The following is a 14,190-nucleotide window of genomic DNA, read 5'->3' on the forward strand; positions in this document are numbered from 1 at the left end:
TCTGTTTTTCTCTCCATAATGAAAGTTCCTCCAGAAAATGACCCTGAGTTGTCTAATATCTTCATCACCTACGCTCAACCTTTGCTTGTGGGTAGAAACTAAATAAATATGAATGAAAGTGCAAGGTTACCAAATGCACTTGTCTCATGTCTAAATCTCATCTAATATTCACACACTTAACTTGAATGATCTTGGTAAATAAACCATACAATTATACTTGGCATAATCCACACAATTAGGCTCAACTTCTATCTGCCCAGGCCTCTACCTTTTTTGTAGCTATGGCTTTTCCTATCAGCCCCAATGTGATGAAATGACTTCTAACTCCCGTTCATCCTTCTATCCCATATAGCTCATAAAAATCCCTCTTCACTCAGTTGTTGCAGCAAGATTTGGAAAATAAGCTAATAATTCATAAGAATTTTGGTAAAATGGTTGCTGAGTAGAAAGTGGTTTTGCATCAATTCAAACCAAACCCCCACAGAATTTTGACAAAAGAAGGTAAAAAACAGATCACATCATTCTTGTTTTATTACCATGTTTTTTCCATCTTTTGAGAGTGGCATTCAAGATCTTGTAAAATGTTTTATTGAATGCAAGACAGAAAGAATAGCTGAAGCTTTCTTCCATAAACAATGGTTTCCTTCTTCGCCCCCACCCCATTGATACTGATGTGCTGAGAAATGTCAAAGTTTCACAATTAAACTCAGTCAGTAGAGTTCAGGACATTTAGCATTGGTTATCCAACATTTGTTTAATGAATGATGTGAACAAAGTTATATCTGAATTAGATGCCGAAACAGAAAACAGAAAATTGTTTTTAATAGTCCCTGCCCCTTCTTGTCTCTAATTCTTACCACATTGGTCATCAAAAGTGTCTTCACTCTCTGACCATTCCTTCCTGTGAACTTGTGGTTAACTCTTTCTTGACTGTGATTTTCTCAGCTGAGAGGCTGAACTATCTCTGTTTCACTTAGCATAACACAGGTTTGCTCTATACTTTCTTTTTCAACTCATGCTTCCTGCCCCAACCCACCCCCAGTCTTCAGTGCCCTTCCTAGGCCTACTGTCTATTCATCGCTTTAAAAGGATTCATTATTATATATTCACAAACCATTCCAATTCTGACAGAGATTCCTCTGGAAAACTCAACTAGATGTCATGGCTGTAAATTCTGATGACTCCAACATGGCTCCTGCTCTAGGCAATCTTACCTCTGGGTCCAGATGTGGGTACCTCCCCTGGTCTGTCCTGAACTCCACTGCTCTTTCTCATCTCCTTCATTAGGTCTATCGTGCCTAGGTCCCCAGGAGTTCCCACCCTCCATTTGGAAGAAGTTTGGGGTTCCCCTCAAAGCAACCAGACCACTGTCCTTGTGGCCCTTCCTCAACTGTTAATGGTTTATCTACTTATTCATTTATTCAGGAATAATACATTAAAAGGCTTATACATTTACACATTTAAAGGTTCACCATCCAGAGTATGTGAGGAAATGGTTGAGCCAAAGAAAGTGTATAGCTCCTGCACTCAATTCCTGAGAGAGTAGCTACTCACTGGGACATTGCTTTTGGTCTTTTCCTTTTACTAGAGACCTAGAGAAAACAAAGTTGGGAGAGGTGCCCTCAGCCCAGGTCCTGAGTTGTATTTTTTTCTGTTGCTCAAAGAAATGCCTGATGGGGATGATGAGGTTGCTGATCCACAGGTTCATAGAAGCTGTGCCAGTGCTCTTATTATCCCAGGGGTCATTTGTCCTGAGGGTCCTGGCTCCATCTAAATTTGTGTTCTGTCTGGTCTTCCACTGACCTTTGAAGATTTCTTTGCACAGAAAAATATAACCCTGTGTCCACTGCAAATAAGAGTCCCATCATCAGGCAGAAAGCAATTTGGTGCCAAGGTGGAAAGACTGGGGAGGTGGATGGAAATGCTGGACCTAGTAGAAGTAGAGAAATGAGAAAAATGGCAGTCATTAAGGCAGAAATTCGGAATAAACAGTGAGGTCACCAGTAGACAGTGTTCCTGACACCTGCCAAGAGACAGACTCTAGGGAATGAAGGATAGGAGAACCCAAGGAAAGTCTTTGCTCCCTTCCACTAACTCCTGATCTTAGTGCTACTTGAGTTGGACTCAACTCATTCAACATTTAGCCATGGCTTCTACTTTTTGGTGGGAATGTGACAGGGAGTGTCCATCAACTTAGGTTGTCAATGGAAGTTGTGTGACAATTATGAAATTGTCAGATAATGCTGTTGGCACAAATTTGTGGATTTTTGTTTCAATTTTTGAACTTAATTTTAATATAATTTCCAACAGAACAAATCTACCAGAGTAATATAAAGTACTTTCATATATCCTTCAGCCAGATGCACTAATTATTTCATTTTGCCCCACTGCTTTATCATTTTCTTTCCTTTTTTTTTTTTTTTTGACTTTTGAAAAAATACCTTTAATTAATTTATTTCTTTTTATGTGGTGCTGAGGGTCAAACCCAGTGCCTCATATGTCCTAGTCAAGCACTCTACCACTGAGCCATAACCCCAACCCCTCATTTTCTTTCTTCCTAACCATTGAGGGTACCATAGGCCCTCCATATCTGTGGGTTCTGCATTTGAGCATCCGACCAACTGAAGATCAAAAATATATTTAAAAAAAATTGTACCTGTACTAAACAGATTTTTCCCTTGCCATTAATCCCTAAACAATACAGTGTAACAGCTATTTGTGTAGTATTTACATTGTATTAAATATCTAATACAATCTAAAGAAGATTTAAGGTAATAGGAGGACATGCACAGGTTACATGCCAATACTACATCATCTTATATAAGGGCCTTGAGCATCTTCAGATTTTGGCATGGGGGTAGGGGGGACTAGAACCCATCCCCCACAGATCCCAAGGGATAGTTGTATTTACTTTCTTTTTACTTATTTATTTATTGCAGTACTGGTACTGGCGTGGTACTGGTGGTTCATGTCTATACTTCCAGCAACTTGAGAAACTGAGGCAGGAGGATTATAAATTCAGGCCAACCTCAGCAATTCAGTGAGATTCTGTCTCAAAACAAAAAATAAAAAGGGCTGGGGAAGTAGTTCAGTGATAGTGTGCCCTTGGGTTCAATACCCAATACCACCCCCCCAAAAAAATCTAGCACATTGAAAGATGCCTAATAAATATCAGTTTGTTTTTGTTACAGAGAAGAAATTGAAGTTGAAAGAGACTATATTGTTTGCCTATAGTCACACAGCTAATTAGCCACAAAACCCAGATTTGGGGTCCTTTCTATGAGAGTTGAGGGGCTCCTGCCAGGCTAACTTTTGGCTAAGAAACAAGGCTTGCATGGGAAAGGAGTGCATTTAAGAATGGGCCAGCATTACAGGGTTACATGATGTCACAGGCATGTTGGGCTAAGGATGGGCAATATTTATAGGTGAGGAAATGTGACTTCTGCTCCTATATCCCTTAGCAACAGGCTGGAATAGAATTGCAAACCTACCCAGCAACTAGGGTCTCTACTGGTCACTAGGAGAGAACCCCATATAAAGAAGTCTGTGGAGGAATCAGGTATCTTTTCCCAACTCATTTCCTTTTTAATTTAAAAAAAATTTAATTTATTATTAACAGGACTGGGGATTAAACCCAAGGGCACTCTATTATTGAACTGTATCGTCAGTCCTTTTTATTTTTTATTTATTTTGAGACAGGGTCTTGCTAAGTTGATGAGGACCTCACTAAGTTGTTCAGGCTGGCCTTAAACTTGGAAGTCTCCTGCCTCAACCTCCTGAGTCACTGGGATTACAGGTGTGCACCACCTGGCCTAACATATTTCCCCGGGTGAGTACCAACTTCAAACAGGACTCTAGACACTCTAGGGCTGAATAGTTCTCACCTTGAACGATGATGTTCACAGTCTCTGAAGACTTGTTGTTATACCCAATAAGGCCCCGGCAGAAATAGGAGCCACTGTCATTGCGTGTGGCCTCTGGAATGTACAACTCGGAATTGTGATGAAAATACTTCTTGCCTTTACCATTCTGTAAATACGTGACCTTATGCACAGGGTTGTTCCTCCAGCTGTGGCATCTCAGCCGAATAGTCTCCCCTTCCTGGAACACCCGCTTAGGGGCCTGGAGCAACAACCAGCCTGAAAGACACAGAGAGACCTCAGGTCAGGAGGTCCAAGCTGTCTATGCAGAACTCTTTAGAAGGTGACACTCAGCACTTAGATCCTGGGACATAATGGAAAGTCAGACTAGGAGCCATCCTACATAACACCCTTTAGGAAAAAACCCGACTGAGCCATTTTATCTAATAAATGGAGATTAAGGACACACACACATGATCAAAACATAAAGTTAGAGTAAAAGGATTAAGAATAATGTGAGACATAAGGATTCTGCAGGATTCTTAAGTATTAGACCTGGATTAGTTTTGAAAGATAATAAGAAATCACAGTAAATGCAAGACCAAAGGGTAAAAACTGCATTAGAAAATGATAATTTGTCCCATTAGAAAAAAAAAAATTGGTAGACTTCAAGAAGGAATAGGAGGTTTTCTTTTTTTCTTTTTTCTTTTTTTCACTGTACAATTGGGGATTGAACCAGGAACTTAGGCATGGTTGGCAAATACTCTGCCATTGAGCTATATCCTCACTCCTTTCTGTTTTTTATTTTGAGGTAAGGTCTCACTAAATTACCCAGGCTAGCCTTGAATTTGGGATCCTCTTGCCTTAGCCTTCTGAGTAGCTGGTATTACAGGCGTATACCCAGATCATAGGCCCAATTCCATGGAAAACCCTCCTACCCTGTTACATTTCCCTTTCCCTCCAGGCCTGTTCTGCCCATATATATTGTGGGCAGTCATAGAAGGGGCAGTCAGGCTTATGAAGTAATACTACAGGTATGTGGTGTGATTTGAATGATACCAGGAAAGACACCTGCCTCCAAAATGTGCATACCTGTAATCCCAGCAACTCAGAAGACAGAGACAGAGGATTGCAAGTTTGAAACCAGCCTGGGCAACTTAGGGAGACCCTATCTCAAAATAAAAAAGAAAAAGAGCTGGGGATGTAGCTCACTGGTAGAGTATCCCTGAGTTCAATCCCCAATACCGGAAAAAAAAAAAAAAAAAAAATGTTCTTACTTGCTCCTTATGATGAGATATTGTTAACACACAAAGACTTTCATTCCAGGATTAATGCACATGCTGAAAATGCATCTACCTTCATTAGTGGGGGTATCACATTGCCAAATTTACCCTGAACTTTGAATTTCAGTACAGCATTGATGGGGAAATAGAGAAGATGGTAGGTGATCTTGGATAGTTTGGGGGACTTAGGGTATTACAGATCTGAGAATGTGAAGAATATTGAAATCCTAAAAACAAATTATTGATTTTTTAAATAAATGTTATTGAGAATCAGTGTCATTCCCTGACCTTCAGATGATACATTCACATTGTATGCATTCCGTGTGAATGGTGATTCTTGAGGCTGTCCTGTATGCACTACGTGACAGGCCTTGACATTTTGCTGAAGGCCTACATGCAACTGGAACTACAACTCCGATAACATTCAGTGGGACGACCGTCATCTCATCTTATTTTTTTTTTTATCTCATCTTAATTTTAATCTTCAAGAACATCATCTTCTAGTTCTTCCCAAGTATTTCAGGGCCCATTACTGGTGAGTTCCCTCTTCCCCCTCACCAGCTTACCAGTGTGGACATCTAGCTGCACAGGGTCACTGAGCATGGAGAGGCCTGTCTGGCACCTGTACTCTCCACTGTCCTCAACTCTGGCAGATGCAATGAAGTAGCTGGAGGCCTGGCTTGAGATGAGGTTTCCATTATGCAACCACCGTGTGGAATTGTGCCCAGAGGGGAGGGCCCCCTGGCACTTCAGAGTCACATTGTCCTCCTGGAGCACCCTGACCCATGGAGGGTCTAGGAACACCACAGCCTTTGGGAGATCTGCTGAGAAGTCAAGAGAATATGGAGTGAGAACACATAGATGAGCAGGCCCCACACTGGCATTCCCAGGGAGGTTCAAAGCCAGAGTGAGCCCATTGCAAATCCAGAGTAGGTGACTCAGATTGAATCTGTGACTCAACATTAAGAGCATCTATTCTTGTTTTTGCTTTCGGTTTTCAGTGCTTGAGATTGAACCCAGGGCTGCTTTGCCATAGAGCTACATCCTCAGCTCTTTTTATTTTTTATTTTGAGACAGGATTTTTCTAAATTGCCCAGGCTGACCTCAAACTTGCTATTCTCCTGCCTCAGCCTCAGGAGTAGCTGGGATTATAGGCAAGTAGCACCACACCCAGCTAGTAGTCTTACAGCATCTTGACCAGGAGGCACTTGACCCCATTTTTGGCCTGCTCTGTAGTCTGAGAAAAATGGCCAGAGAAGCACTGGACCAAGCCCTGTGGTATTGGGGAAACTGTTCCTGTTCACCCCACATCAACAGTTTCCCATGCAATGGTCATTTCTTAACATCCTGTGACTGTTGCAACCACATGTGTCTTACTTGATCAATTCAAGATCGTAAAGCAAACTCATGGGCTGGGAATGTAGGTCAGTGGTAGGGCATTTGGCTAGCATGTGTGAGACCCTGGGTTCAATCCCCAGCACTGAGGGGGAAAAAACCCCCAAAAAACAAACAAACAAAAGAAATAAAAAAAAACAAACTCACCAGCTTGCATGCTTGCTGAAACTACAAGGCAAAAAAAAAAAAGTATGAATCAGACACTCAACAAGAACAGAGACTAGGGTGACTAAAGTGTAAAGTGATCTAAAACTGCCTCCACCCACCCCCAACCCTGCTTCCACTGAACACCCAAATCCCTATTTTTTTGGTGGGGGGAGTATCAGGGATTGAACTCAGGGGCGCTTGACCACTGAGTCACAGCCCCAGCCCTATTTTGTATTTTATTTAGTGACAGAGTCTCACTGAATTGCTTAGCACCTCACTTTTGCTGAGGCTGGCTTTGAATTTGCAATCCTCCTGCCTCAGTCTCCTGAGCCGCTGGGATTATAGGCATGCACCACCATGTCCTGCCAATTCCCTATTTTTGACACTGTTCCCTTACTCATTGTTCCCTGTTCAAAGTCACGAATTAAAGGTAAAGATTAAATTTCTCTGAATCAAGCTACAGAAACAACCTTAATCTAAAATTTCTTGAAAGAGTCAAAAGTTGTAGAAGGGGATGAAGGCTGGTATGTCAGACAGGAATAGACAGACCTTAGTAATCATCTAGTTCATGCTCTTCAATTTGCACATAGGGAAACAGAGACTTAGAGGGGTGAAGAAACTGACCTTGAAGTCTCCCTTTACCTTCAGATGATACACAAATCAGAAATAGCATTCTGTGCATTTCAGCTCCCAGTTTGTCTTAGGAGCTAAACCCAACGTTATAGATATGGTAAGGGGCCCTATCCTTTGTTAGGGGTCCCACCCCAGGGTATCTTGATCTTTTCCCTCAGCCAGGGGACCCTGACTTACCTAAAAGTAGCAGAGCCGTTGGTGGCAACAGCTGCCCCATACTACTGCTGCACTAGAGTGACTAATTCACCACAGATATCCGGAGCCCTTAAAGGATATAACTCACTGGAAGAGAGGAAGTAAAAGAGTCTTTCCCCCAACCCCCCAGTTCATCACTAAACAGTTTCACTTTCTGGGAAAACTATGTGGTTCTTGATCTAAATTCCAACAAGTAAGTCCCATGATAGGACAGGGAAAGGAGGAAAAAGAGTTGAAGGAAAAGCCAAGGTGTGTTTGCCCCCTTTGTTCAATACAGATCACTGCCGAACTTTGGAGGACACACAGAGGATCTATCAGAGTACATCCTCAGCAATCTCAGGACGTTTGCCCCCATCTCTTGTGATTGGGCCTACCCAGTGTCAAGAATGGTGTGCATAACCCTGAGAATAACCCTCAAGAGGGAGGGACATTCCCCGAGGAGCCCTGGTTCTATTGTCTGGCCAAGACCCATCTCCACCCATCTCAAGGCCTGTGTGCATACAGAAAGTAATCATTTAAACTCCGTGGGTGTAGTGGTGTATGCTGTAATCTCAGCAACTGGGGAGGCTGAGACAAGAGGATAGTAAATTCCAGGTCAACCTGGGCAACTTTGCCAGACTGTCTCAAAATAAAAAATAAAAAGGGCTGGGGATTTAGCTCAGTGGTAGAGTACTGATGGGTTCAATCCCCAGTACACCCTACACAGATGCACGCAAGGTGCCTTCAGGTCTATGAACGTCTCTGAGGTGAAGGGTGGGTAACCCTACCCTTCTTAGTGGCTTTCTGTGGTATGGGACATTCACTTTAATTTTCCTTTTTTGGTATTTTATTTTCTTCTCTGACTCATTTTGTCTGTGGCCCTCAAATAGAGGAAGGACTTGTTAGCTGTGGAGGAGGCATCAGATTGGAAGGAAAGGAGAGAGGGAACAGGAAGAGAGAAAGTAACAGGGTGGGGGAGTCTTAAGGACATTCCATCTAGTGCTTGTCCAGCACTCCCCAAACTGGGTGTTTTGTAAGGGTTGCTTTTCTTTCTCTTCCTTTTCCCTTTCCATTCCTCCCTCCCTCCCTCCCTCCCTTCCTTCCTTCCTTTCCTTTCCTTTCTTTTCTTTTCCCTTTCCTTTTCTTCTTTTCTTTTCTTTTCTTTTTCTATTTCTATTCTGGTGATCGAACCCACAGGTCTCTCTACCACTGAGCTACATCTCCAGTTTTTTTTAAACACTTTTTATTTTGAGACACAATCTCACTAAGTTGCCTAGGCTATCCTCCAACTTGTGATCCTCCTGCCTCAGCTCCCAGTTGCTGGGATTGTAGGTATGCACCATTGTGCCCAACTGCAAGGGTTATTTTTATAGTGATGAGTAAAGTACACAATTTTTATGGAGAGAGAGTTGGTCTTGAAATTAAAAAAAAAAAAAATCATTATGGGGATTGAATCCAGGGGTGCTCTACCACTCAGCTACATCCCCAGTCCATTTTATTTTATTATTTTTTGCTTAAGAGCTCGTTAAATAGCTGATGCTGGCCTCAAACTTTTGATCCAGTACATAGCTTCAATCTCTAATAGAGTCAATAGTCATGAGCTGTCTACTCCATTTGAAATCTCCTGAGGCAAGGGGCCTTAACCCTCCCTGCCTAACACATTTCTACGTCCTGCTTACTTTGTTATGGTGGGCCTAACAAACTGATACAGAACAGGTGTGGTTCAATTTAGACTTGGTCCAATAGGGTCTTTTCTGGGATGTTGAATCCTGAATAAATAAAAAGAAGGAAAGAACTTTAATTCTATTCCAAGAACAGTAACAGGAGGAAGGGAGGTAGTTGTTATTAACTAGAAAGAAGAAAGTTAGCCAGACATTACCCATTCATCACCTTCCAGATCCAGAAATTTGCCTAAAATTGTAACTGCAAAGAAACAGTGTATTTCATGGCATTCTTAGTTCAGGGCTACAGAGGAATTCTGATAGGGGACAGACAGATGTGAGTGGTGGGAACATGAGGGTAAGGGAATAACACTATAAAATGGGCCCACTGTGCTGATCCCCACATACTTTCTTTTTCAAGAAGCAACCTGCAGCCAAGGAACAAGAAATTTTTGAACTTGAATCCATAATAAATTCTGAGTTTTTCCAAATGAACAATTGCTACAACTGTTAATTCAACAAGTAGCATATGATATAGTAGCTACACAATATCCATACATCTTCTTCCTTTCTAATACAACCTTGGTCTTACTCAGGAATGTAATTTATTCCCATGTGCAGAAAGTAGATCCTGATTGATCTAAGCCACCCAGGCTGTAGCATTGACCTGGCTTTTATTGGTTAAATGGGTCTTCAAAATGTTCAAGCATGTAGAAGGGAATGCCATCACTATGATTTGGATAGGACGTGTCCCCCCTGAGCTCCTGTGTTAATGAAGTCATAGTCAGAGGTAAAATGATTAGATTATGAGAGGTGCAACCTAATCAGTCCATTCTAGTTTAAATGGATTGATTGGGTGGTAACTATAGGTAAGTGGAGCATGACTGGAGGAGGTGGATAACTGAGTGTATGCGCTGGAAGGATTCATCTTCCCTATGGCCCCTTCTGCCATGATGTTCTGTGTCATCTTGGACCCAGAACAATAGACTCAGCCAGCCATGGACTAAACCTCTGGAACCACACGCCAAAATAAACTTTCCTTCCCGGAAGTTGTTCTTGTCAGGTATTTTGGTCACAGTGATGAAAATCTGACTAACAATTTCAATTCCACGGCATGTTTGGGAGAGAGTATGTCTCTTTCATTGGACATGACCAAGGTACTCATTTTGTTTCAAGTTCTGCTGGCAGCCAGCAGAACTTGAGGGCCCACTTTGAGGGCAGCCAGCCTAAGGCCAAAGCCAAAAATCCAAGGAGAGAGAGGTGAGCTTCTGAAGCAACCAGTCCAGATTTCTTCAATTTGAAATACATTTCCTGAGAACGTAAGTGACGGCTAAGGCGGTGCGACAGCAGCTGGAGGGCAGAAGAGGCGGGTCCGAACCGGGATGTGGGGGGCTCGGGGCCTGGGCAGGGCGGTCGCTAAAGGCCCGCTGCGACAGCATGGGTGAAGGGGAGCGGCGAGGGGGAGGCCTTGGGCTTCTTTGGGCGGCGGGTGGGTCCGAGGGGCAGGCGGGCCGGAGTCCCGGGTCCAGGCCAGGGATCTGACCCATGGTGCCCCCTCCCCCACTCCCCGAACTCGCAGCGCGGCGGGTCCTGTCTTCGCCACGAGGCCGCAGCAGGCGCCGGTGTCCTGGAAGGTATTCATTCAACGAGACTACAGCAGTGGCACACGCTGCCAGTTCCAGACCAAGTTCCCTGCGGAGCTGGAAAACCGGATTGATAGGCAGCAATTTGAAGAGACAGTTCGAACTCTAAATAACCTTTATGCAGAAGCAGAAAAACTTGGAGGCCAATCGTATCTCGAAGGCTGCTTGGCTTGTTTAACAGCATATACCATCTTCTTATGCATGGAGACTCATTATGAGAAGGTTTTGAAGAAAGTCTCCAAATATATTCAAGAACAGAATGAGAAGATATATGCTCCCCAGGGCCTCCTCCTGATAGACCCTATTGAGAGAGGACTTCGAGTTATTGAAATTACCATTTATGAAGACAGAGGCATGAGCAGTGGAAGATAAACCATAAAATTAAAGATCCCACCTCCAGCTGGGACCCTCATCTACCCACTGGCTGATCACAGAGTGTCCCTACCTCCTCTCCAGAGCATCATTCCTTTGTATCTGCTGCCAGAGCCACGGTGCCATTTACTCCAAGGACTAACTTTCTAAAATTCCACACCTGGAGTGACCTCTAGTCGCTCAGCATCCACTTTGTGTCTCTAAACTGTGTAGGACTCTGTAATCTTTTGATTCGTTTCTGAGAAAACACAATGAAGCATTTCACATTTTTTTTATTCAAAGTGATTTAATAAAATATGCAGTTGGTCAGCCCAATGCAAAGTTTTATTTCTTACCTACCACCAGTACCATGGATTCTCTTCATTCCTTGGGCCAGTTTTCCAGGTGACTTTAGACTTCAACGAGTTTGTATTAGCCAATGTTCAGTCTCATTCCCCAAAATTAATAAAAGACTTTTTTCCAGGTGAGGGATAGACTGTCTATGGTTATGCTAATGAATTTCCCAGATTTCAAAGAACTGCCAGTTTTGCCATGATTCAAGTCTTAAGATTGATTTCTATTATTCAGTTTTCAAACTGAAGCTCATTGAAAAAAATACTGTATAATGTTATTTGTTTTATTATAGTAATTATACCTAATTAAAGCAGTATTGAATGCAATTTCCAGTTATTTTCTTTGGAGACTTTTATGTTATTGCATTACCTTGAATGTTGGAAAGATGTGATATGTGTTGCTTGTTCATTACACAAATAAGTAAGCACAATAAAGTGGATGCTAAACCATCAAACACATATGTCCCTGCTGTGTCCCTGAATGTGTAATAAGCAAGTATAGTAAATATTTTAATTATAGTTTTGTTATAAATATAACTTATGAGAAAAAAAATTTGATAGGCATAATACTGTATATTGCTAATTTTTAACCGTACTGGCAATTTTATGATTTATAGATTCCTCATACAGTATTCAGTGCACAAAAATCTTGATTGGTTCAAGTAAGTTAAGTGACTTCAAAGTTAAACTCTCAAGTCTGAATCAATATTTCTAACTCTTCTTTTGTCTGTATGTTCCTAGTGTTTGGGTTTCTTACGCCTTTCATTCTTTTATGGGTTTGAGAGCACTGAATTTGGGAGAAAGTTAAGAAATACATTAAGTGAGAATGAAGCAGTTAAAAGTTTTACTTTCAGAGATATTGTAGGTGCTAATACTGGATTAACCTTTCAGATGTGATTTCTTTTCTGGATGTGGTAGTTACTCAAATCTCATAGGTCTGTGTAATATTTTAATTGTATAAAACTTTGTTACTTTGTAGCCTCTTTCAGTGTGTCTCTGCCTTTTAAACCCATTGCAATAACTTTGCTGAAATACTGACACATTAGTAAAACTTTTCTTAAACAAAAAAAAAAGAAAGAAAGAAAAAAAGAAATACATTTCCTGATGTTTAAGCAGGTCTAAGTCAAGGTTTGTTATCTTCAGACAAAGTCATCCTAATAAATGTATAGGTATTTCCTGAGTGCTTGCTAATAAGATGAGAAATTCTCTTTTGGAAGAAATTAATGATTAATGGGGGAAGAAACTTGACATTTAATGAAAAGAGAGAATAATACTGACCCAGAGACAAGAAGCTCTAGTCCCAGCAATTAGACCCAGGGTAAGATATTGAATCTAACTAGATCTCAGTCTGTGCATTCATGAAATGAGAGAGTGGACTGTACGCTTGCTAAGACCCAACTCCGGGTAAACAATTTTATGTCCTTTTTTTTTTTTTTTTCCATATTGGGGATTAAACCTGGTGAACTGTTGGAAGCCGTGTATGAATTATGGGTTTGTTTGAGACATCACAAGGCAGGGGGGTTGCTTTTCTGAGAACTCCTGGTATGAATCCACCAGTAGCAGATTGCTCAAATTAAAACTGACACCCTATCTTAGCTCACAGCCCTAGGTTCCAACACAGCCCCTGGAGGTGGGTATAACCTCCTTAGCCCCAAACTACTTGTTTTTCCCATCTTCATCCTGTTTGCCTCATGAAGCCTGCCACACTGAAACCTTTTGATGTATATCCTCTTAAATAAAGAATTTGGGCCTTTTTCCTTGTTCAGCTCCATTCCTGCCAGGACTGGAAAACCCACCAGACCCCAGCTTTGAAAACTATTTTCTGCCTCTTGTCTTTTGTTCTTTATTGATTGTTTTCAGAATTTTTAATTTCCCAGCTGGTTCAAACCTCCAAGCAGGAATCTGCTCTCTCGGGGTGTTGGTAAACACAATAGGACAATCTACCCCATTTGCAGCAGCACCCCCACCACACATACACCAACTTTAAATTCTATTTTGAGACAGGGTCTCACTAAATTGCCTAGACTGGCCTTGATTTATAATCTTCCTGCCTCAGCCTCTGGAGTTGCTGGGATTACAGCATGCACTAGTCACACTAGGCTCAATTTTATGAATTTTTGAATGTCAACTAGAGGGTAAACAACTCTCCCACTTTTTTGCTGGTGTTAAGCATTACTTGCCCAAAGAAATTAACAATTAATTAATTAACAATATTTTCCCCACAGAGAGGAAAAAAGAAATGTAAATTTTTTTTTTTTTCATCTCTCACCCCTTGGAGTCAGATAGGCATTCTTTTAAACTTTATCTTATTTGTTTATTTTTTTAATATAGTACTGAGACTTGAACCCAGTGCTTCACGCATGCTAAGCAAGTACTCTACCACTGAGTCACAAACCCAGCCCTGTAATTGCCTTTTAAGAAAGTATTCTACTTGCTCATTTAAACTTCATTAACCATGTAGAAAGTTCTGAACTATATTTCAATAGTTATTAAAATAGCTGGTGGCAGTGGCACGGTCCTGCAATCCCAGTGACTGAGCAGGCTGAAGCAGGAGAATCACAAGTTAGAGATCAGCCTGGGCAATTTAGTAAGACCTGTCTCAAAGTTAGTAAAAAGGTCTGGAATGTAGCTTAGAGTAGAGAGCCATTGGGTTCAATCCCCAACACTGAGAAGTGGGAAAAAAATCATTT

General features: G+C 41.6%; 2 protein-coding genes across 3 annotated transcripts; one reads left to right on the top strand and one right to left on the bottom strand.

The window, feature by feature from the left end:
* Positions 1-488: 488 nt before the first annotated feature.
* On the bottom strand, positions 489-7,610 carry FCGR3A (Fc gamma receptor IIIa). 2 transcript variants are annotated; one of them, XM_079125405.1, is made up of 5 exons: positions 7,496-7,610; positions 6,686-6,706; positions 5,710-5,964; positions 3,885-4,139; positions 489-1,930 (listed from the first exon to the last, which is right to left on the bottom strand). In XM_079125405.1, the coding sequence occupies exons 1-5, from the start codon at positions 7,533-7,535 to the stop codon at positions 1,743-1,745; spliced, it is 759 nt and encodes a 252-aa protein (XP_078981531.1). In that variant the 5' UTR covers positions 7,536-7,610; the 3' UTR covers positions 489-1,742. The 2 variants fall into 2 exon arrangements, with proteins under 2 accessions (XP_078981531.1, XP_078981530.1); XM_079125404.1 differs by having other exon boundaries at positions 5,710-5,967; positions 7,496-7,606.
* A 2,657-nt stretch (positions 7,611-10,267) lies between these two features.
* Positions 10,268-12,565, top strand: LOC306654389 (golgin subfamily A member 7-like; the record flags this gene model as incomplete). The annotated part of the gene is made up of 3 exons (XM_079127883.1): positions 10,268-10,310; positions 10,478-10,523; positions 10,733-12,565. 3 exons carry the CDS (start codon positions 10,268-10,270, stop codon positions 11,166-11,168), a joined length of 525 nt encoding a protein of 174 aa, XP_078984009.1. The 3' UTR covers positions 11,169-12,565.
* Between the last annotated feature and the right edge of the window lie 1,625 nt (positions 12,566-14,190).

This window comes from Sciurus vulgaris (genome assembly GCF_902686455.1).
Source record: "Sciurus vulgaris genome assembly, chromosome: 1".
Classification (NCBI taxonomy): Eukaryota; Metazoa; Chordata; class Mammalia; order Rodentia; family Sciuridae; genus Sciurus; species Sciurus vulgaris.